Raw genomic sequence first — 25,216 nt, 5'->3', positions numbered from 1 at the left:
TTTAATTCTAATCTACTTTTTGATTTTACGAATTAAATAAAAGAAATATCTTTAATATCTTTCTAGGTTGTATCGACATCAACACATTTTGATTATAAATATTTAATTATCTACCATTAACTATCGATCGTATCTATTGTTAAACAATCTAACACATAATTTTTTATTTTTTCATTTAATTCTTCAATTTTCATTTAAAAAATATTTCATGTAAAAGCGTACAAAGAAAATTAGTACTGTTAAAAGTATTCTTTTTAATTTTACAAATTGACTAAAAAAAATATCTTCAGTATCTTTCTAGGTTGTACCGACATCAACACTTTTTGATTATGAATAGTTAATTATCTTACATTAACTACTGATCATATCTATTGTTAAATAATTTAATACATTTTTTTTTTATTTCTTCAATTTTCATTTCAAAATATTATGTGTAAATATGTATAAAGAAAATTAACACTGTTAAAAATATAATGTTAGTTTTTATTTAAATAATGAAAACATAAATAATAACATAATCACATCTATTATTGAACAGACTAATATTATTTTTTTTTTCAACTATGAATTTATTATGTTTTTCATTTCATATTTTATTTTTAAAAAATATATAAAACACATATAAAAAAGTCTAATATTATTAAAATATGATATGACGTTAACTTAAATATAAAGACACATGTAAACCAAGGTAATAACGCGTCAGCACTTGCTTAATGAATTTCTCATTATACCCTTTCTTCCATTCACCTATTTTCCCTTTCTCAACATACATACAATATCATTACTACGGTGGTTCCTCTCTCTCTCTATATCCCATCCACCGCCATACACAAAACGACTTTCTCTCTCTAAAAATAAATGCAAAATTCGAATGTAGAGAACAGCAACTCTATGTGCAACTCCGTCGATTCAGATGCTCCGCTCTCCGTCGATAGACCATTCACCGCCACTGGCGATGTCGCCATAGCTTTCATCTAAGTTCTTCTAGGGTTTTTCATTCGTTCGGTGCAGCATTTTTCAATCGTCGAATTCTGTAGACGAAGCAAGCAATAGTTGCATAAACTCCCGAGTATATACACACACACATCCGGCTTTGTTTGTGATCGGAGACCCTTGTATATCTAGGGTTTTTTTTCATGGCTCCTGGGCGTAAACGTGGAGCTAAAGGAGTGATGTCGATGAGCGACTTGAGTCTGGGTGATCTTGTCCTTGCTAAGGTTAAAGGTTTCCCTCCTTGGCCTGCTAAGGTAGATACAACTCCAATGCCTTCCAATCTACATTGTAATTGTAGAATTTTTTGCTTTTATCACATGGAACTTTATGAAGGAGTTTTCAGTTAAATGTGCTTTAATCTGAATGTTTTTAGCCGTTAAATCCTTTGTCTGTCGCTTGTTTTTGTTTGTTTAGTGGCTCTTGAAAAGGAAGTTTATGAAGGAGTTTTCAGTTAACTGTACTTTAATCTGAACGTTTTTAGCCGTTAAATCTTTTGTCTGTCGCTTGTTTTTGTTTGTTGAGTGGTTCTTGAACTACGAAGGTTGAATGATTGTTGCTATATAGTATATGATTTAGCTTTTGATATTTTATCATGACTTCTCTTGGAAACTATTCCATCTTTGTAGTAGAGAAGACTGTAAAACGGGATATTATGGAGTTATGTTGGGTTTTTGAGCTTGGCTGTCTAGTATGTTTCAGCTTTGGATGAGGACTATTTGAATCTAGGGTTTCTAGAATATGGGTGTACCACTTTAGAAAAAGAAGGAAAAAAGCATTAAGTGGGAATTGATAATATTATACCAATTTTGGAAAATGTATACATAAAATGCCATGTTTTACGGAGAGACCACGTGTTCACGTGCCCCATTTTTAACCTATAAATTTGGCCCTAACAAGGATAAATCAGTAGTGTATGTCTTGTCTTAAATTTTGCTAAGCTTACTGACCTCTCATCACGGTTATTAAATACCCATGAATGCTTGTCAGTTTCCCCTTTGTTTGTATTGATGTCATTTGATAAATTTCTGCTGCTCCCATTGTTCCGTTGATTTTTTTTCTGCTGTGAATTTTGTTAGAAAAGCTCTATTAACTTGCGTCTCTATCCCTTTCATATTTTGGGTTTCCAATATATGTTGACTGTTAGAGTTCGTGGCATTCATTCATTGGTTCCAGACACTTTTAAATGTGGTTTTTGTTTGTTTATTTGTTATGCTCTTTGCTTTTTGACATGTTAATATTTTGTTTAACAATCTTCTCATTCATTTCTGTTCCTCATTTGGGAGATTGTTTTGTCAGTTATGGTGCTTTTGTCTTGGTGCACGATGCTTTGTCGTCTTTGTCACTTTGTCGCTTTATATTGTGGTTTTATTTATGTTATCTTCAATTTTTCCAGATTAGCAAACCAGAAGATTGGCAACGAGCTCCCGATCCTAAAAAGTATTTTGTCCGATTCTTTGGTACAGATGAAATGTAAGTGCTTTCTGCATCTGTTTTCCCATGCTTGTTCATGGAGATAAATAGTTTTTTGTAGTTTTTTTTTCGCTTTCACGCTATAAGATTCTTTGTGATTAACTTCATTCAAAGATGGAAAAAAGGCTAGCTTTGTAACCATCTTCTGGAATATAATGGTTCCTGTCGAGGCAAATTATTATTGGCAAAGAAAGGGAAAAAGATGGTCTGCTAACATTTTTTTTTAAGTCTGAAGCATCATTCTTTTTTCTCCATTAGTAAAAAAAAGAATGATGCTTTCTAAATTATGTGGTCAAATTCAAAATCGAAAAATGGGATATCTTTCATGCTACTGCAGCTCAAGTTACTTCCGCTACCGTTCTTTTAAATTGATCTCATTGCGCTTGTTGAGGTATGAAATATGGGTGTGGTTTAATGCTTATTCGACATGTGCTTACATTGTACGAGAGGTTTTGTGTTGGTTACCTTTGAAAATGTCGTAGCTTCACACCTCCTAGCAGAACTAGTAAAGGTTATATTCAACTTAGGGCTGCTTAGTCATTACTTGGACGTGTTTTACGATAATTCATATAGTCTTCTATGTGCTGACATGAGTATTGACGTGTTGTTCTGAGAGACGAGTCGTTGTGCTCTTTTGGTTCTTTTTCTTTTTCAGTAACCTAATTACATGTTTTTTTATAGTTGGTAGGCGATCTTGCTGATTTAATTTTGAATATTCTGGGTGCTTTATGATCTTTCCATTTATTACATTCAGTTTTAGTAACATATTCAAGTAGCCTAAAGCAAAGTAAAATTGTGCTATTGTTGTAATTTTCAAGTCTAGGTGTGTACTTTATTGGAAGGGCAAGATCCCTGTTTAGTATGTTTGGATATGATGATTTTGTGTTTGTTTAATTGCTTATTTAAGCAATTGTTATGTGAATTTGGCTGAAGTTATGAAGTTGACTACAATATAATATCCTTATCTAGAAAACAATGTTCTGCCTGGATCATTCCTTTTCTAAATGTTGTTCATCATTGAAGCATGTTTTCTTCCCTTTCTTTTACCCTGTCAACAGAGCATTTGTCGCCCCAGCAGATGTTACGGCGTTTACCGTTGATGTTAAAAATAAATTGTCAGCCCGATGTCAGGGTAAAACAGTAAGAGATTTTGCCAAAGCAGTGAAACAAATTTGTGCAGAATTCGATGAGTTACAGCAGAAAGATTCAAGTGTTTCAGGAGATGAAGCGTATAAAACCGCTACAGGCTGTGGAATGGCTTCAGTTGAAAGGGTGGATGCTGCTGCTGAGTTCGACCAAATGGATGGGGATAAGAAGTCTAAGCAAGAAACAGATATCAAAAGTCTAGTAGAGGGATCTGGGTTAGAGCGCTGCTCGATGATGAAAAATGATACAGCGGATTTCGTTTCAGATGATTCAGAGGGTAATGTGCCTCCATCAATTTCAGCTATAAAGAAGGTTTCAATTCCCAATAGGATTTCTGATTCAGTAAAGGAGTTGGCTTCATTGCCTAGTGCCGAAAGCACTCATGCTAACTTATTGAGTGAGGACAACAGAGATCCTGAGGAGCGTGATAAGCAATTGATCCACAAGGAGAACATGAGAACTGCAGAGCGAAGTCATTTTCCTGATCCAGATTTTCCTCCTCCTATATCATCTGATGATGTGAAGCAGCTTGATGGTGGTCGGAAGCAGCTGACAAATGGACACAAAGAAGTGCTGGCAAAGAGGAAACCTGGGGTTAGACATGAAGGGCAAAGCATTGGTGATAGTATGAGTGATCCGACTGTTAAAAAAGCTAGTGCAAAAAAATTAGTGCCAGAGGTTACGTCAGGTGCGGATGGTGGTAAAAAGACAAAAAGACAGAATGATAGAAAACCTGATATGGTGGATTCTGCTCTCGACCATGTTGAGGAGAAAAAATTTCAGTTGTCTAGCAAGAAGTTGAAAGTTGAATCTGGACAGAGGCTGCGACGCAATGAAATAGCAGATCCTTCTAAGAAGATCAAATGTGCTGATGGGGCTGTGGATGCAGCTAAGGTGAGCAAAAATTATGATGAGGCTAAAGTGGGGAAATCAGAGGTTAAAAAATCAATACCACTGGGAAAAGCTGAGGATCACTCTTCATTGAAATTGCATGAAGGTGCTATTGGTTCAAATAATTGCGGTGAAGAAGATGTTTTCCCACCATCAAAGCGTCATCGACGGTCAATGGATGCCAAGTCTACCTCCTCTCCTGTTCCTCAACTACCTACTAAGAGGAGAGCTGTCCGTTTGTGTGAGGATGACGGAAATGAAGAGCCCAAAACTCCAATTCATGGAGGATCCATTAAGAGGGTTGCTATTTCTCGTGTACCTAATTCGGTGAAGAAACCTGACCTATCTATTGGAACAGCTAGTAAAGAGCAGCCGAGTGTTAAAGACTCAGGCACAATTGAGGACAGCTCTATCAAGGAGCATGTACCATCTGTCAGACTACACAAAGATTTTTCTACACATATTTCTCAGAAAAATGTGGAGAAAAAGCGTATACCTACTGATACAAGTGTTTCATGTAGTCCTGTGATATTTGGAACTTCGAAAACAACTTGTCGGGAAGGTAAAACTGATACTATATCACCCATAAAGTCCCCTGGGTTCACTGCCAAACCAGTCTCAGAGCTGCAAAAAGGTGCTAAACTACCTGGTAAACTACAGGGTGATCATAGGAAATTGTTTGCTGAGCATGATACAGGTATCATTGGTCCTGATAACTTAAATCCATCTCGTGATCACCCTATTGATGAAAGTAAGATGGTCTCTACCAGTGAAAGGAAAAAAACAACTCCAAGGTCTATTTCCTCAACAACTGAACCTGCTCTTGTGCCTGGTAATCCTGTTGAAAGCATTTCTACACGGGCAGAAAGGTACATTTGATTTTTGATTCTTCTTTGATATTTTCTTATTGACAGTTCCTTCTGATGTGGTGTTCCACTTTTGTTGGCAAAAGCAGGCTGGAAGCTGTGAGAGATGAGAAGCTTAATTTTTTGATAGATTCCAAAGTTCTGGACCAGGAAACGTCGATGAAACATCTCATAGCAGCTGCTCAGGCTAAAAGGCGGCAATCTCACTTGATGAACATTCATGGTAATACCCTTGCTTCTGTGGTTCCCTATACTGAACCACAGGGAGGGAGCCCCCATCCAATTCTTGGTTCTCAACCATTAAGCTCTGGCATGCAGCATCCTGAAATGCAAGTTTTATTTTCTCGCCCATCTCCTTTGTCCGAAATTCAGCAGTTTTCATCGACAAATCCACCTGAGCCTGAAGACAATGAAGAGAAGAGAGTAAGTTCAGGCCTGGGGGCTGCTGTGGGCTCACTCAGCGGTGGCACTGAGGCATCTGTTGCTCGTGATGCTTTTGAAGGAATGATAGAAACATTATCACGGACCAAAGAGAGTATTGGTCGTGCAACCCGTCTAGCAATTGATTGTGCGAAGTATGGCATCGCTAATGAGGTAAGCACCACTTTTCTCCCTTTCACAACTGATATATATATATGTGTGTGTGTGTGTTCTTTTTTTTATTTTTTTATTTTTACAGTCTTTAAGGTTTTCTTGTTTATTTGTTTCGGGCATTGATATCCACTAGGCAAATATTGTCTCAGTTGGTCCTTGGTATAATGAAAAATTGGGTGACAAATTTGTTAAGGTAATAGTGTTCCATTTTAAAAAAAGCACCAAGATGATGTCTTACTACAAAACAGAAGAACAAAAGTATTTGATAGCCCCTTTACAATTTGTCAATCTATCACTAGGGAGCTAACAAAATCCAAAAATTGGTCAGTACTAAATTGCAAGAGTTAACTTAGTACAGCCGAATATGCATTTAGCTTTGATGGGTTGGAGTTGATATTTGATTAAACCATCATATTCCATCAAAACATCTCGGTTCCTTTCATTCCGTAAACACCAAAAATAAGTAACTTCAGGGATCATCAACCAGATATGCTTGATGGCCTCATCAACTTCCCAAAGGCTCTAGCTTGTGTATGCCTCTCTCATGTGCTGTGGCATGACCCAGTTCTGATCAAGTAGACTGTAGAAAAAAATTTAGATACAATTAAGTCCCACCTTGTCAACTGCTAATGAAAGACTGAAATCCGGATATCCGGATATATACTAATACCTATTATGGGTAAAAAGATGGAGATTGAAAGAAATAACTCCCAACAACATACCCAGAAATAACTCTCCCAGTAAAAAAAATTAATTCCGGGTGATGTCCTGAAGGATTCTTTTATTGATTCTGAACTGCGAGAGTTATTTCTTTCAATCTCCATCCTTTTACTTGTAATAGGTATTGATATATACCCAGTATTTATTCTTTCAACAACAGTTGACAAGGACAAACTTGTAGATGCCTAAACTTTACAACAGCTTTTATCATGACAAAAAGTTTCATACAAAGTAATTTCTGAATGTTATTATGAACTAGTCATAAGAAGTTCTGTAATATTGCCTTTTGGGCTTATTAAAATTCTCTTTGCAGGTGTGGTACTCCTGTGGATATAGACTAATATTACCATTCTTAAAAGAAGTTCTCTTTGCATGAGAAAGTATTTGGTCTATCCTCAAATCTTTGTGCAATCTTTTATTTTTCCGTTCTTCAACTCTTTGCGTGACATCGTGCTGATAAACGAAACGGCAGTGTTTATGGGGTCACGTTATACAATATTTAAGTTTATTCATGATATGTTTGTGCTGTTCAATTTTTTTCTATCTGCTCGCCTTTTGTTCCCCTTTTTGATTCTTTTTATTTAATGGGGTTGATGGGTGCAGCACAGGTAGTGTGTCAAGGCATGATTGACGTCATTGATTGAGCATTTGTGTCTGTGTGATTGTTGAGAAGTTCTGTTTTGGCATTTCTCATTAATAGGTGTCTGCTAAGACCAGACAGTTATTGACGGAGAACATGAGAGTTGTCTCTGTTTGTGCATCTATGCATGATAAGTATCTCTGTTTGCTGGCCTTCCGGCTCTTTAATTGATGATTTTTTTTTTTTGTGATGCCACACCGAGAAGGGAACAAGGGAGAAAATTCTGGTAAAGAGTGAAGGGAGAAGAGAGATGAATAGAGAGAGAAAGTGGAGAACAATGTGAGAGGGAGGGATAGAGAGGTGAAAAGAAAAAAAAGGAAGCCCAGTGCTCTAAGCTCTTGCTATGCGACCAGACCACAAGTGCCTGTTGTGAAAGGAGGAGTGGGATGGGGGGTTTGGGGGAGGTGAAGGTGATTTTTCAAAAGAAGAAGAAAGGATGTGAAAATGAATTGTATTTTGAATTTGCATTTCTGGTGTAGTGAGAGTTATATAGCTGATGCAGAATCTATTGTACACTTTTTGGAAGCCTTGTAAATGTTTCTATGACTGCAGCTTGTAAATACTGTAGCAAGCACAAACTTTTTGCTGATGAGTACAATGTTACCACTGTCAAATAAGGAAATTGTAACAATAGATCAAGGCATAATACATAAATATGACCCTAACCCTAAACTTGACACCAAATTTTAACTTTGACCTTAAACTTTGACAGTGCACAAATATGACCTTTAGCTATTCAAAACTGCACAAATATGACCTCCGATCCTACGTGGCAAAACGCGTGTTCAACACGCAAAATTGGGTGTGTCCAACTTAAAATCTAAGGGCGTAATACATAAATATGATCCTAAACTTTGGCAGTGCACAAATATGACCTTTAACTATTCAAAACTGCACAAATATGACCTTTAAATGAGTTTTCACTATTATTTTTTCATTATTTTCGGCTCAAAGATGAAAATGACATCTAATTTGTTTTGTCATTGCGGAAAAAGAGCAATAGTGAAGATTTATTAATTAGGTGGGTCAGTCTCGTACGAAAAAATCGTGCGGGTATGTATATATATATTATAAAGTAGAGGGCGAATTTAAGTTATATAATATATCTAAATATAATTTATTTAAATATTAAATTAAAGATGAAACTATACTAATAATAAAAAAAATTATAGTTTTAATAAAATGCTATTAAATTAACGTTATTAAGGATAGTAGTAGTATATTAAATTAATATTATCAAATTAACGTTATTAAAATGTTATTAAATTAACGTTATTAAATTAACGCAGGGGCGGACCTAAGTGGTTTCCATGGGGTTCAGCCGAACCCCCTAGGTAAAAAAATTACGTTGTATATATAAGTTAGAAAATGCATATTTATGTACGTATATTAATGTTGAGCCACATGAAACAAGACAATAGCCCAGTGGTGTTATTTGCTCTTCTTAGGCGCTTCCTTCAACCTACTGCGCGGGTTCGATCCCTGCTAGTGGCTGTTTTTTTTTAATTTTAAAAAAAATAAGCTAGGCGCTGCTGCTATAGAAATAAATAAATAAATAATAATAATAATAATAATAATAATAATAATAATAATAATAATAATAAAAACAACCCCGTTTTAACACAAAAAGCAAAACTTTGACAGTGCACAAATATGACCTTTAACTATTCAAAACTGCACAAATATGACCTCCCTCCAAGTTAAGCCCTTTTAACGACGTGACATCGTGTGATTGGATTACCTTTTCATGTAGGTGCGAGTGAGACTCACGCATGGGGTTGCAAAATCGGAGGTCATATTTGTTCAGGTTTTGAATAGTTAAAGGTCCTATTTGTGCACTATCAAAATTTAAGGTCAAAGTTATAATTTGGTGTCAAGTTTAGGGTCATATTTATGTATTATGCCATAGATCAATTCATCAAAGAAAGAGATGGAAATTAGATATAGAAGAGAGAGAAAAGGAGTAATCTGGCTGTATTGGAGTTGAATGTGTATGACATTAACTCTATAATTCCCTAGAAATTCTTCTGATGGAATGAGGTGTCAGTTGGTAATTGAGGTTAGAGTGTTGGCGAGGGTTAAGTGAGTTGAGGTGCTTAGTGATTAGTCTGATGACCATGTGAAGGTTAGCTTGTGGTTATTTTCTCATTTTCTCATTTTCATTGATTATGTGGGATGCGTTTCTTCTGTTAATTATTTTCTTGGACATTCTGGGCATGTACTTATTATATGATTTTATCATTCTTGTACTTGGCTTTTAGAGCTTGGTTTCTTCCGCGGATATCTTCCTTTTAACCAAAGTTTTTAGAGTTGGATAGTGTTATGAACCAGGAGAAACGATGCTGTTGTGATTTCCTTGCAAACCTAATAAACTATGTCTTAATTAAAACTTCACAGCAAGAATAACTGAGTTAGAGGCTGGCTTCTCAGATAATACAAACTTCCTTTACTTGAAAATGTTAGTTTGTTTTGTTTGTCATAGCAATTTGTGTAATATTGATCTGAATGATAAAAATAACTTACCAGTTGAGGTAAAGGACTTATGTGTTGGCTAAAATGGTTAAAGATTGTGGTGAAATCTGGTAGCTGGCCTTTGTCAAAGCTAAAAAGAAAAGAAGGGTAGGGGCGAGTAGGGAGAAAACAACAAGTGAAACTGCTATTGACTTGCCTGCTCAGAAACTTTTCTACAGTCTAACTTGCTATGCATCTGATATTAGGCCTTCTTGGTAACCTATACAAGATTTATTCGGTACTCCGCAAAACCTTTCTTTTCTTCTATATATTCAAGTGAGTGAGTCTAGACAAATTTTTTATCCGAAGTTCTTTCTTAGATAGGTTGAACTGAGTTGTGAATCTTGCATATCAAGTGATTTGTTGGTGCGTCCAATGTAGTTGCTGTTGAATGAGAATAGTTAGGACGTAAGATTTTAACTTGTCTAACTTATAATCATCATAGGTAACTCTCTGCATACACCAACTTTTCTAATGCATACATTTATTCTCACCTCCTCTACTCTCTTCTTGAGCATTCAGCCCTCTTTAATGCAGGTTGTGGAACTTCTTACCCGGAAGTTGGAAAGTGAAGCCAGCTTTCATCGCAGAGTGGACCTCTTTTTTTTGGTGGATTCTATAACTCAGTGCTCTCATAGTCATAAAGGTAAAGATTCTTGTGAAAGCACACTACATTTATGATTCTTAATTTTGTTTCATCTTCTCTCTTAGTTTCTCGCTGATTTCTTCTCCACCCGCCTTCCTTCTTAAGTGACATCTCCGAGTCCATTGCTATGTATTGTTTAGTAGGAGTGCACAGGTTGACAAGATCCTCCCTGATATTTGTTTTTTCAAATCTTTTCTCGTTTTTTTTTTTGGGTATTTTCTTGTTTTTCATTGAAGCCCACGCTTTTATTTCGGCTTAGCACTTTAAAGCCCCAACAGACCTTAGATCTTTTTTGGCATTTTGCGCTTTTGATAACACTGAGTTTGTGTCGCCAGGACGACTTCTGGATAATTTAGTAGCTACATTGCGGAATTGCACATTTCTTACAATATCACTTCTGCACTGCCAGCCTCTCTCCCACCTTTTCTATCTATCACTAGAAGTAGGGCAGGTGGTGTACCTTGCTGAGCTATCGATCATGAAGCTATCGGCTGGTTCAAGCAACATGCCGCATTCCTGATTTAACAAAGTGCTTAACTTATATACATTGACGGACACTATCAGGCCATAAAGAAATATCTACAGTAACCCTCCATAAATATGTAATCTTGTAAATAAGGCAGATTACCTGCTAGAATAGAAATCCTATGCTATTCGCAGTTCGATTTGCAATCTTTTCTGAACTATGTAGATAGAAAAAAAGGGTCTAAGCCATCTGCTCAAGTATGGAGGCGGTGGGAGTGCAGTTTGTACATAGAAGCGGATTGAAAATATATGGTTGATTGAGAAATGAATCTAAATTAATGCATGAAGAGATTTTTAGATCCTAAGATCATGACTAAATTATTTCACAGGTTGCACCGAGAACAAGGGGCTGATCTCGCTCCGTTGTTCATTGCCCTAGTGGTTCGAGCTTAGAAGTGTTACTTCTGTATTTTCTCTCTCCTTTTACTTGCTAAAATCTGGTTATCTGGTAAAATTGTGATATATGGCACTTGAATTAGATTTGATTCTTTTTGCGTGCTACATGTATTTTTATTCAGGCATAGCAGGAGCATCATATATTCCTGCTGTTCAAGCAGCATTACCTCGTCTCTTGGGAGCTGCTGCTCCACCAGGTGCGGCTGCACGGGAAAACCGTCGTCAATGTCTCAAGGTGATTGTGCAAACACTAGAACCATTTGGTCATTTATAGAAAGTCCTGCATGATGTTGAATTTATCTCCTTTGTAGGTTTTGAGATTATGGCTTCAAAGGAAAATATATCCTGATTCTCTTCTTCGCCATCATATGGATGATATTGGTACGATGAATGATGATTCGTCTGGTGGTTTGTCTTTTAGACCGCCATCTCGAGCTGAACGTGCTATTGATGATCCAATCAGAGAGATGGAAGGCATGCTTGTTGACGAGTATGGCAGGTTGGCAACTTACTTTCATCCTTGTTCGTGTGAAATACTTTTGGCTATGAATCATACTAAAAAGTTGCTATGGTTCGTTTGGTTATCATGGATGTCTGGATAATGGTGCCCCTTTGTTTTATTGGTGGTTTGGAAAAAAACAAAGAACTTTAACTTCCTAAGCTGTTATTGGCGGCAATGTGATTCATGGTCTGAATTCAGTATAATTCTTTGGGTTGATGTGTGTGAGGACTTTAATGATGGTATTGGATGTGAATCTACAAATCACTTGTGAATTTCAGATTGGGGATGGAGATGATTTTCCAACCTCTTTGAAGTGGTCTGTCCCGTGTGTAGGACCGCGTATAATTGTAATACTCTTCTCCCTTGAATGCTTAGGAACTGGCTCTAAAGTATAAAACCCGGCTTATTAAATGTCAAGTCATGCAGAGATGTGAGCTAGGGGTCATTATTTTTCAGGATTACAGATGCAACTTCGAAGAAGCATGTGCTTTGGAAGTGAGGCACAGAGCGCATGTTAAGACTTTTGCTTTTTGTTTCTTGCTTTAATGCTCGGGAACTTTATTAGTCTTTTGCTTTTCACTTGTAGAAACTGTCTAAAAACCGCGAACTCACCCTTTTTCCCTGTTTTACCCAATGTTGAATTATGTAGTCCTCTAGCTATAACTCATGTGGATCATATTCTTCAAACCTTTTCAGAACGGGCTTATTCGAGTGCCGTCCTTGAGAGAACATTTGCAGAAAATATTTAGATGTGTTGGAATAGCTGTGAATATAGTGGTAGTTGATAAAATAATTTTATTGCTCCATGATGCTTCTTAATTTTGTCTGAGCCTTGCAATTTAAATTTGGTTCATGAAATTGGTGTCTGATTCTTGTTTCAGATCCCAATTTCAATGTTAGGAGAATGTTTGAGACAGGAATCAGTGTGCATATCCGTGTCACAAAGGAAGGAGTGTGCATTTTCCTTTGTTTTTGACAGTGTTAAGGGGCTTTCTGAAATCTGAATCCCTGTTTTTCTTTGGGGTAATACACCATAGTGATGGATTTTATGAAGCTTCTCCTTTTCCAAGTTTTGTTTTTGGATCTGTGCATGCCACATTATCATTATGCTATCTGTCTCCTGTTGGTGCAAATGGTAATCTCAGTGGCGTAGATTGTTGAGTAGTTGCAGGAGTAAGACCTTATTTGGGTCATTAACTAATTTAAGAACGTGTTAATGATTGTAACCAACTGTGGCTGACGTAGTTTCTTTTGTTCTCTTAGGATTTGTTACTCATATAAAAATTGTCTATGTGGATCGTTTTGCCGCAATCTTTGCCTACCATCCCATCAAAACTTTTGCTTTCCAGATTTATAATTATCTAATACAGTGGCATTTTGTGTGTGTAGCATTGGTAGCAAAGTTTTGCTTTTTCTTTTTCCTGTCATTAAGTGATAATATTGTTATTGCTGCTGTTTTTACTTTATCTCTAACATACCTTATTCCAATTTGCGTTTTCAGCAATGCTACATTTCAGTTGCCTGGCTTGTTATCTTCTCACGTTTTTTATGATGAGGAAGAAGAAGATGCTCTTCGTAATTTGCAAAATGAATCTGCTGAAGAATTAGCAATAGAACATACACCTGCAACAGGTGATAATGCTGAAAGATGTACAGTCACTCCTAGTGACAGGCGGCATTGTATCTTGGAGGATGTAGATGGCGAGCTTGAAATGGAAGATGTTTCTGGTCACCCAAAAGAGGAAAGACCTTTATTTGCAGATGATGTGAACCAGATTGGTCCAGATCATACCCTGGTATCAGCTATAGATGATGTATCTGAGTTGCCGCCTCTACCTATGGGATCCCCACCATTACCTCCTTGTTCTCCTCCACCCACCCCACCTTTGCCTTCCTCGCCCCCTCCATCACCGGCACCACCCCCACCTCCCTCGTCCCCATTGCCACCTCCACCTCCACCTCCACCTCCTCTATCACAACCCCCACTACCTCCATCTCAGCCACATCCTTTCCCTCCACTGCCCGCTGGACCACCTCCGCTGATGTTCCCTCAACCTCCTTTTCCGCTCCAACATGAAGTAGGGACACAACACTTCCACTCTCTCACTCCATCAGTGCCATCACCATCATCTGTTGTGGCATATCCGCAACCTCCTCTTCGAAACGAAGTTGGTAGCATACCTAGTGTAAGGCTTCTTGCTGTGAGTTATTTTTATGTTCTCTCCATCTATGACACTAAGATTACTATTCTTTTACAGGGTCATCGGCTACCACAGGTAGCTGGAAACATGCCTCATGGTCCTTGTATCAGTGCTTCTAATAGGAATGAGGTATTCTCATTGCAACCACCTTCTTTTACACCAGCAGGAGTTAGTAATTCGCGGGAATCTTCTGGATATAGTTCACGGCCTTTGGAATATGGTTATAACGATGCATATATAAACCCATCAGTTTCTCAGTCCACACAGAAATTTCAGCTTGTTAATGCCCCTTTTGCCCCAAGGCCCATGCATCTTAACCCTCCACATCAAATCCCCTCCAATAGTTTTTCGTATCCAAGGGCCCCAGTGCAGCAACATCCACAACAAGCGTATCCTGCACCATGCTCATTACCAGAGCGCCTTGATGGATCGAGGCGTTATAATGGTGATGAACAATGGAGGATTCAATCCAATGAGTTCAATGGTGACCATCAGCGCGGTATGTGGATTGGTGCAGGAAGATCATGCCCTGGGCCAACTATTGTTCAGGAAGGTTTGACTCTTTCGTTGTGCTTTTGTTGATTTACATGAGAAGCAAAGTGGCGCAGGACTTTTGATATAATATATTTCTGTTAGCTCTTAGTAAATCTCCAATCAATTCATGAGTTTTGATAGGAAATATTCAAATTTTCAAATTCTCCAATCTGCATATGGTGTTTAAACTGGCTTTCTTATATCTGCATTGTCAAGTGGTAACTTGCATGGAACTGGTACAAGCTCAAATTTGGTCTCAACTGTTGTACTTGATCCAATGAATGAAACAGAAATTGTTCCCTTGGCTTACCAAATTCTAGATGTTGCTTGTTACTGGTCAGGGCATAGGTTCTGTTAAGATTCCTTTGTCGCTGTCAGTGGGACATGTAATTGAATAAATTATTGCTGCTTGCTGATTGTTGAAGAATTACACTATGCACGCACCAGTCACATTTGATTGTGCGCTCTTTGTAGAAACAAAGAGTCATGTTTTCTACGGCACTTGTCTAGTTTTGTATACATCTTGTATGCGTGAATTCTCCTATTCATTCAGTAAAATTAGTTCTTAATCAGAAAAAAGAGAAGTGATAGTGTAATAGTGTATATGGCATTCCACCGCTCCCCAGGTTGGTGATGCAGCTCTTCCGTACACTTGTTGTGATCAGCATCAACCATTACTGTATTCGGAGAAACATTACCGTGCTAAGATTTAACCTTCGATTATTATGACAGAGGCTCGTATCAATCCCTTTTGTGGCATGACATTTGAGGAAATGTGTTTAAATGATTCATATGAAGGCGAGGCACTCACTTATAGTTTTAGTAGGCACTGCCTATTTTCTTCTTTTCTCATCCCAATTCCGCTCCTTCTCGTGTTTGGTTATTATAGCGTGGTGGCTTCAAGTTGAGTCTGGAAAACGTTTTGTTCTTTCTTCACCTATGTAGGCCTGCAATACATACCTAAGATTTTTACCAGGTAAAATGTTGAGTTGTGACGTCTGTTAACAAAAAAGAAAACATCAAGCAATCTTGGATTTGAATCGTCAATCATGGTATAGCCATTCTTCGATAGGCCACTTTGACGGGTGACTTTCATGGCAGGTTATTTCAGACCTCCTGATAGACCACCTGTGAGTAATGCTGGATTCCAGCCTTCTGGATCAAATGCTTTCCCCACTGGCCCTCCAATTTCAGGTGATATATTGGTCAAGAATTTAATCACGTTATAGTTGAATTTTCTTTTTTGATTCTTAGTCTCAGCTTTGTGGGAGAAAGAACTGACTTACTAATGTGGTAGGTCATGGAATGCCTTGCCATCCGGATGTAACTGTTCTCAACTGGAGGCCGACATGAGATCATCGGGAGTTGTTTTTTGATCTTCGGTGAGTTATTGATTTACCAGGATTTTTATTTCGGAAAAGGACTTAATTGACATATCTGCATTTCCGAGCTTTGTGCATATATAGAGTGCTTGAACTCCTTAGAAGGGTGCCATTTACTGCACGTTTTTCTTGATGACATATGACCTTTATGTTTGTTCTTTTCAGTATCTAATGGTGACTCAAGTAGGATACAGGACTGGCATCTGGACAAAAGACAGTCATTAGAGCAATTGCTGTAAAGTTGGTTGACCCTTGGCAGGATTTTGTACTATTGTAATTTTCCTGACAAATGCATCTCACAGACATATACTTAACAAAGTGTAAGCCCTGTTGACTCTTGTAATTCGAAGTATACTGAGTTATGGAGTTTGGTTCAGATGAGAAGTAGTTGTATTAGCTGTTTGTCTTCCTTTTATTTTCTTGCTAACATAGAAGTCTTCCACTTCTTTTTTTTAACTGGTTAATTTTGTGATGTCTTTTAGTCTCCAGGTAATGCAGAGTAAATTCCTATCATATATTAGCAATGATTTACCGACTCTATCCATATACAATGAGGGTCCTTAATAATCTGAAGAATATGTTTAATCACCGAGTATTGATATGACATTTTTGCTACCATACTTCATAGTTCATTTATAACTGGAATCAGGAGATTTGGGAGGATGCATAACTGATATAGGCTAACCAGATTTTTCCTGTTTCAGATTCTCCATTTTGAGCATTTCCATGTTGGCATTCTTAACCCTTACTCATATTTCCATCGAATCTTTCTTGTAAAGGTTAACGAGTAAATTAGAGTCTTTTGTTTTACGGTCGAAGGTGCATGATGCCTATCACTGAAAATATAGTTGGACATCCGCGTGAGCATTAGGTCAGGGCTCCGAGGTGTACCATAGGGACGGCCTTCGGGTGTCTCTTGGTACAAAGAAAAGAAGTCTTAACGGTTTTTAACCTAGCCTTTCAAAGCACCCCCTCGTCTCCTGGTTAGGAACATCTACATAGATAGGACTGGTTACATAGTGCAAGTTAGGAAGCAATTTTAAATCTTCATTCATCTTTTCTGTTCTCCCTTGGAATATCCATCATCTTGGTCTTGATGTTGGAGAAATGTTTTGAAATTGGCTCACGTTATTTCTTTTCTGTAGGTAACATTTTTGTTAATCCTATCAGTTTTCAAGCGTAACAAGTGGGTGACTCTCTTTTTTAGTTTTGTGATATAAAAATGCTCTGTAGTGATCTATATCAAGGACTATTTTATGCCCACAAGCCCATCACAGTACACACACCCCCACAAAAAAAAAAGAAGGAAGCAGCTATGCATCAGTCCCAAACAAGTTGGGTTCAAATACCTTAATCCTCATTTTTTCCCCATTAAAGCTCAACTTATGCCATTATCCTACCAAGTGAAACTGAAAATAAGTTAAAATCTCTATAAATAATATTAGCACTAATTATATTAAAAGTTCTCTATTTTTTATTTGGCATATAGAAAAAAAGGAAGGTAAAAGTAATAGCTGAGCTGAAATCTTAACAGGCATCATTATTAAGATGCTGTCATGCTACTTAATGCATTTCTTTTCCCTCAGTTGCATCCTAGGCCACCTCCTTCTCCGTTTAGGCTTACCTGAATAGTTATTCCAATTGCTTAAATAGCCACTTCTTTTAGCTTGAAGTGAGTGCAAGTTAAGAACATATTAGTTCAACTTTAATGTGATATCTTTTGACCAACTTTTTGACTTTCCCCAAATTCAAACTACTGTATTAAGCATGTATCTTCAAAAAAAATAAAAAATTAAAACATATATCTGCAAGACTTGGTATGATAATTCAATCAACCATGAGGATGGCCGATGAATTTTTTATTTTTTTAAAAAAGAGTTAATGTTCTGCCCCTTACTTTGCATTGGTCATTTGGATAAATTAATATTGAAGGGGAATCCTTAGAGCTAAAAGATTTGATTGGACTTCGGAATCCATATAAGGAAAATATCTCTTTTTCTGCAAACGACACTATTTTCGCACCTGAGCTGCAAGTTGATAAAAATAGCGTTATTTGATGTAGTCAATGAGTAGAATTCTTTCTCTTCGCATGATCTTTCCATGGCCAACGAAATGGAGTATGACATCTTCTAGGCTTTATGTTTTATCCTTAGCCAACACAAATGATCTAAGGCCGTTTTTCTATTTGTTTGGTAATGCAATTTTATAATTTGGAATCTCATCTGAACCTGATTTAGAAAATATAGTCTAGTTAATATCATACCAAAGTTTTGGGACAAAAATGGAACATGTGTAATTAGTTTTCGTAACATATCAGATTACAGTGATGATAAGTCACTGTAATCTATTCTTACCATCACCATAATCTGATTCTCAGAAGCTGAAGCTACCACCGTAGTGAGTATTAGAATTGAACCTCCTGAATGGTTGGTGTAATCTGGTAAGTCACTGTAATCTGATTCTCATAAGCTGCTGTTACCACCATTGTAAGTGTTAAAATTAACTGTTCAGGGGTTTAGTTCTTACAATCATAATCTTTGAAGAATCTGAACCTATCTGTCCATCATAAATGCTTTGCACTACATGTGTTGGCGGCACTTCAGCATTTTATTTCTTACATTTATTGAGACCTGCTCCTCATTTGGGGCGCTCTTGAACATGATCTTCTTTGGCATTCAAATTATTCATAATATTGACTAGACTTGTTCTTAAAATTGCTGGATGCTACAGAAATTGTAAAGTACCTAAGTGCTCTAATTTTAATGCATAGTTGATAGAATGCCAAAAATAAAGGCTCCACTAATACCTATTGTTAAGTGTACTCATCTGGTAGTACTGTTAATATTTAGAGCTCTTGGCAACCAATGGGAATAAATCATGTAACCTTGTGAACTTTGAAACTATCAGGGCCCGTTTGGTACAAGGGATGAGGGATAACTAATCCCGGGATTAATTTTAGGATGAGCTTATCCGATGTTCGGTCGGGATAAAATGCATGGGATAACTTATCCCGGGGTTGTAGTGTTATTTTTATCCCACAACTAATTCCAGGATAACTTGTTTCTAACCAAAATGGATCCCGAAGAGAAATCACTTCAAGTCCAATTATTTTTTGAGAACTTGGACTGGTGTTGTTGTATTCCTCGGCATTAAGGACATGTTAATGACATGCTGGTGGAGACCTCCAAAAAGACAAAACTAGAGAAAAACAAGGAGAGAAAAACTTACAAAGATCCAAAAAAGACTTATCATCTACATCCTCTATACAATGTTCTTTACACCAAAAATATAAAGATACAATACAATTCCATTTCACTTTATGAATGGAATTAGACATATCTTCAAAGCATCTTCCATTTCTTTCCATCCCCACTGACCACCAGATAACTGTGGGGATTGCCTTCCACCATTTCTTCTGACTCTTACTACCCCATCTTCTTATCCAGCAACTCAATAAGTCACTTCAACTCCAATTAAGTTACTATTATTCGCTGTTGCAGTCTGGTCTTGGAGCAATTGTGGTTAAAGCTCAAATCGAGCCAATGCCTCGGCTGTTTTTCTAGTACTTTTCCCCTTTTTCTGGTGTTGTGTTTTCTTCCTAGCATTCCTAATGTTTATTATCTGTAGCAGTTTTAAGTAGAGCATGGTGAGTAGAATGACATCAAGAAAAGGTGGCCTCAGGATCGGGATTAAAAGACAGTTTGAGCGAGTGTACTCCTATTATCACACAAGCAAAGTGCTTCAGAAAATGATTGTGCCTCCCATTCTATTGGCTCAGATCCATTTATTCAGAACACATTAGCATACTTGGGTGTGTTTTCTCCGCATTCATAGTGAGAGCGGGGTTTATAGTAACTATGAGGTTTGCCACTTTTGGTAGTTGAAGAGGGTGTTTTGATTGAATTTTTTTTAAATGCTTTTTAGCAGTTGTTTTTTGGGAGGCGTTTACCAAAGACAAAAAGTGCTTTTACGTACTTTACTTTGGGCTTAAAATGTACAAAAAAAGAAGCTAAAAGTCAAAAGTTAGTTGCTACCAACTTTTGGCTTTTAGCTTTTAACTTACAAGTCACTTTAAAAAAACCAATCCAAATACCCCCAAAGTTGGATCACCAAAACCATCTTGTTCTTGAAACCCCTACTGTAGCCTTTGAGAATGTGGGTCTATCCTTTCAGATACTTTTTTCCAGGATTCTCAAAGAAAATGATGCATAAAGATTGTCCTTATCAAAAATTTTTACCTACCTTCATAGATTCATGCACAAGTTAATAATGTTTTTGATTTGGTTTGGCGTTACTTGGTTGCTAGGGTCATTTATGCGGACAATTGTAAAATCCTTTCATGAGCAGCACTTGTTTTATTTGGGAAATCCTGCAAATTTTGATGGGTTAGCAGACATTATATGCCTTCATGGCTGGTTATCTAGGAGATTACGCCAATCACATCCTGTGGGAAGTACAGAAGCAAGGTTGGTTTACCAGACTAGTGTAATATGGCATACTAGATTATTGTAGTCTGACATCTTGTGGTTAGTATGGGAAGCCAGCAAATATGATGAGGAGTATTTATTAGCGGTTTTACAGGAGTGTCTTGTTTGCCAAATTGTGCACAACACTAAACCTCTTTATAACACGCACCAAAAAAAACATAAATAAGAACTCTCAAGTTTGATTGGTAACTTCCACTCTATGTATACCCCTGTACTATTGGAAATGGTTTAAATATACCCTTCATTTTACTTTGGGTGCAAATATACCCCTTATGTTATACTTTGAGTTCAAATATACCCCTCCCATTATATTTTGGTACAAATTTGCCCTTAGTTTTAACGGAGGGACACATGTCAAGCTCATAATCAAAGGACCCATTCCAATTTTAATATATCCATTGTTTTTGCAAACCCACCCGTTTAATCCGATCGGACTCATTTTCTTTTCAGCACCCACATCTAATTTTTGATGATTTCATCGGAAAAAATGGAGTTAGCTGGAGCACTCCCACCATTTCACGAACGTTAGATTTGGGTGAAGAAGACCCTTATTTTTGTTTCATTCTTCTGTTTCACACATTCAGCTATTGCTCTATTTCAGGTACTGTCGAAATTCGGATTTAGGATTTTTAAGGATTTAGTATCAATTTGTGGGTTCAAACATTTAGATCCGCTGATTGTAGCCTGTTTTGGAGTTGGTTTCATTCTTGATTTTCTGCAGTCCTTGTTTTGCAGCTCGTACATTACTTTGGTTTCGATGACTGTTTGTTTGATGATTAAACTTGGTCATTTCTTGGTTTTTGTTCAAATTCAGGTGCTAAGAGTTGCAAACTTAGGAATCTTATGGTAAAAGTGGAGGCTTTTAATCACTGGTTGATAATATTGAACGGAATCCTTCCACCACTCCGGCTAACTCCATTTTTTCGGGTGAAATCATAGAAAGTTAGATTTAGGTGTTAAAGAAAAGAACCTAAAAAGAAAATGGGTCGGATTGGATTAAATGGGTGAGTTTGTAATAAAATTGGATATTTAATGTTGGGAATGTGCCATTTGATGCTGAACTTGACATGTGTCCCTCCCTTAAAACTAAGGGCAAATTTGTACCAAAATATAATGTGAGGGGTACATTTAAATCCAAAGTATAACGGAAGGGGTGTATTTAGACTCAAAAGTATAACGAAGGGTATATTTAAGTATATTTGACCCTTCTCCAGAAAAAAAAGGGACACTCTTAAAGTCTGAAGATAAACTTATCAAAGAGAGGACTTATCCAGAAAGGAAGAGCAGGAGGGTTCCGGACTGTAGGAGTAAACTATTTTTAGCTCAGCAAAAACGGCCATACCTGGCTGATATTTGCAAATCTCAGTTAGATCTCACCAACTTTATTTTATGAGCAGAACTGTTTATCAAACAACTGCACCTCAAGCCCGAACTCTAGGGACTCCTCATCTATTAATATCTAGATTCCCAGTTAATTTAATTTATGACCACCATCCAAACATCACATTAGTTGTGCAGGTATATTTCTTTTATGCCAACCAAATCTTGCATTAGTTATGTAGATTCTTCTTAATCCATCCAACCAAATATTGTCTTATATGCTGAGAATAATTTTCCTTATCCTTTCAACAACCACCTTAAGTGATCAACACAAATTTGGTTTGGGAATTCTGAAAAAGAGGTGCTTTTTAGCATTTATATCAAATGTGTATATGAAGGAAGATTGCGGGAAGCTAGATGAAAATGTACCATTTTAATATTCAGTCGGTAAAAGAGCTTGTTAAACTTATTCTCTAATATCTGCATGTGTTCTGTGGAAAGTTAAATTAGTGCTACAAAGGAAGCATGCCAGCAATGCCCTTGTGTAGGCAGATGCAGCACTGCTACCGGAGGCACATCAAAATGCTAACATGCTGGTTCAGCGTGCATATTTTGTAGTTTGTGTTTATTTTTATGGGTTAACTCTGGTATAGAAGTTTGTATCATTGTTTGTGGAGCAGTGTAGTGAATGATCCAGTTTTTGTTTAAGCAACAAACTGCAGGATCTTGGATAATAAAAGACCTAATTGGGTGTTTTAGTAGGAACCATAACTTGTTATTTTTTTGTATTAATAGGCGCCTTATGCTTTTGTGCCGCACTTGAAAAAAATTACGTGTGCACGGGTCTATTAGGGCGTGATTCAGGGTTGCTTTGGTGGGAAATGTTAATTTTCTTGACTTGTTGCAGAAGAACAGGTGCAGAGATGTTACGTTGCATAATCGCTGAACAAATAATCTGTCTTCGAATGTGTGTAATAATGGGTTGGTCTAGTCATCAGACTGAATTGTCTGTTAGAATTTTTCTTGCGGTTTTTTTTCCCAGCATCCTAACACTTGCCATAGCGGAGATTCTTTAAATATTTTTAATGTGGAGTTTGAATTTGCTATTGACCATACCCTGAAATGAATTTCGCCTTGTATGATTTGTTATTTCGATATAGGCCCAATGATCCTCCTACTTCTATTATTGCGCGATGGAAATTCATTAGTATTGCATGGTCAAGAATATAGATGACTACTGATGTCATGATATAGGGTGTTTCTAATTATCTTGGTAAGATTTTGGCTTGTGATGTGTAACATAAAAAAGGCTATCTCAGTGTGTGTGTCCATATCGTGTAGTATATTGGATGATGTCTGGTTTGTGTTACAATATAATTATTTATGGTGTTTATAGGGATTTCATGCTTTCAGTTTGAAAACCCAAGTTCTACATAATATTAGATTGCAGCTTATATTGAAATCGTTCTATGCCTACAGATAGTATGGTTGATCACAATTAGCTTGAGATTTGTGGTATGGTTGATCACAATTAGCTTGAGATTTGTGGTAGTTAGCATCGAGTCCTGTCGAGAAATTATTTTTTACAATGCTATTCAATATTGGCCCATGGATGGGAGGTGTAATGTTTTGAAATTGTAGAATGCCTATTTTTGAAGTAGATTCTACCTTCTCCGTCTCCCCGTTCTCCTTTAGTTCTTGTTGAGATAAAACCAGCAAATACCCCCTTTGTTGTGAAAATGCTTGATGGGTTTGAGTTTCAGTTTAGTGATCTTTCTTGGCTATTGAATTCCTCATAAACCTTGTTTATCGCCCAAAATTTAAGGCGTTACATAATAAGCCTTTTATATTAGAAAAGAGGTTTTTGATAATTTCTTGGGGAGGAAGTGTTCAGTAGAAGTCGTGGCTGCTACTTCAGTACAGTTGTATTTCAGAAAGCCTAGCGTTTTATAAACCTACTGGGAACAAGAGCCAAATCAGAGACATTCCTTTCATTCTTTTTTACCCCTCTTCTTTGTTGTTCCTCTTTCTGGGGATCTAGTGGTCGTAGACCACCACCTTGGAAGTTTGGACTAGGTTGAAGGATTCTTTCTTGTGTGTCGCCTGTGGGCCCATGTCTCCCAGACGATCATTGTACGGCTGCTCATTTAATACAAGTTGATGAGTAGGTCTCATCACTTCCCCATACCATAGCCGGAACTATGTTAGTCTGCCAGCTTAAAGAACATTATCTTTTTGCAAGTAAACTTGTCCTTGTAACTGCTACAGTTTAACTAACGAAGTTGACTGAGTTTGCTGGTTGCTTTGGAAGTTTTCAAAGAAGCAACTGCAACTTAATAACAGACTAATTGCACCACAAATTTAATGAAAGGAATGCGATCAGAGTAACTAGTAATTGGGATTTATCTGTTCTTTGTACAAGTGACCTGTGCGCATGCTTCCTTGGGGAGTTCTAAACATTTATGCTTCAATTAGTTTCGTGACTTATCTCATTCTTGTTCCTAATTTTCCCTTTTTTCCCCTGTGGTTTTGCAAAACAGCAGGAATATATCTTTTATTGTATTTACATGATGGAGGTCATCTAATTTGAGAGTGATTTTCTTAGCACATGTGAATTGTTTCAGGTATTTACGGAAGATAGCTAGTTAGAATGCAACATTGTAGCCCTTTGTTGGTTGGCGGTACAATAAGATCTAATGATTCTGGCAGATTGTTCTGCTGCAAAATTCCAAGGTAATTGTGTAGTCAGATCCCTGAACTGTAGCAGTGCGTCACTGCTTCCTTCTTTTGTCCATTCCCCCCATAAAATGGTGGTCATTTTTGTGAAAGAACATTTGCAGTTTATATGTGGTGGTTTTTCTCAAGTAAGAAGAGTTATGTAAAATTTTCATGTATATCTGTCGGATGGAGTTATAATTTTGGGAAAAAGGGTTATTCTGTAAATAATTCGAAATATTATAGAAGTAGGATATATACAAATATTCATCCATTCCACCCTCAAATCTTTTGCACTATGCTGTTGATTGACCAATTGACATTGTGCATTCTGCTTTATTGAGTTTCTTCCTTGGGACTTCCCAGCAGTGATTTTGTGTAGTGGGTGTTAAATCTTACACACATCCGAGCTTCATTAACTGCAGCTGTTTAGTGGTGTTGACTGGTGTGCACTGTATTTGGAAGTTTGCATCTGAAGTTTTCTTGATATTGCAATCATCACTTCAGGATGTTATTTATTGAGATAATGGTAACTTCCGTGTTATGTTTGTTAAATTTGGAGTTCTGTGACTCACTCTCACTGCTGTGAGTGCCTCAACATTTAATCATAAGCGGACTGTCAGCCGATGATATGTGCTTATGTTGAAAGAACACGGAACATGGGTTAGCCATTA

The 25,216-nt window shown here is 37.1% G+C and overlaps 1 protein-coding gene across 1 annotated transcript; it reads left to right on the top strand.

Moving 5' to 3' along the window:
- Positions 1-701: 701 nt before the first annotated feature.
- Positions 702-24,829, top strand: LOC107857593 (ENHANCER OF AG-4 protein 2). Its single transcript, XM_016702412.2, has 13 exons — positions 702-1,250; positions 2,390-2,466; positions 3,525-5,372; positions 5,459-5,963; positions 10,372-10,480; positions 11,524-11,636; positions 11,713-11,900; positions 13,405-14,089; positions 14,162-14,657; positions 15,740-15,832; positions 15,936-16,020; positions 16,186-16,340; positions 24,452-24,829. The coding sequence occupies exons 1-11, from the start codon at positions 1,140-1,142 to the stop codon at positions 15,989-15,991; spliced, it is 4,281 nt and encodes a 1,426-aa protein (XP_016557898.2). The 5' UTR covers positions 702-1,139; the 3' UTR covers positions 15,992-16,020; positions 16,186-16,340; positions 24,452-24,829.
- The last annotated feature ends 387 nt before the right edge of the window (positions 24,830-25,216 follow it).

Source organism: Capsicum annuum, chromosome 2, assembly GCF_002878395.1.
Source record: "Capsicum annuum cultivar UCD-10X-F1 chromosome 2, UCD10Xv1.1, whole genome shotgun sequence".
Lineage (NCBI taxonomy): Eukaryota > Viridiplantae > Streptophyta > Magnoliopsida > Solanales > Solanaceae > Capsicum > Capsicum annuum.
Note: the sequence above shows the minus strand (reverse complement) of the source record. Positions and strands in the feature narration are given on the sequence as shown.

What these genes read in the sequence shown, in the direction of transcription:
- LOC107857593 (XM_016702412.2), top strand. Translation starts at nt 1,140, where the DNA reads ATGGCTCCTGGGCGTAAACGTGGAGCTAAAGGAGTGATGTCGATGAGC. An exon ending in AGTATGGCATCGCTAATGAG is followed by an intron (nt 5,964 to 10,371) that starts GTAAGCACCACT and finishes TCTTTAATGCAG; the next exon opens with GTTGTGGAACTTCTTACCCG. An exon ending in AAGTTGGTAGCATACCTAGT is followed by an intron (nt 14,090 to 14,161) that starts GTAAGGCTTCTT and finishes ATTCTTTTACAG; the next exon opens with GGTCATCGGCTACCACAGGT.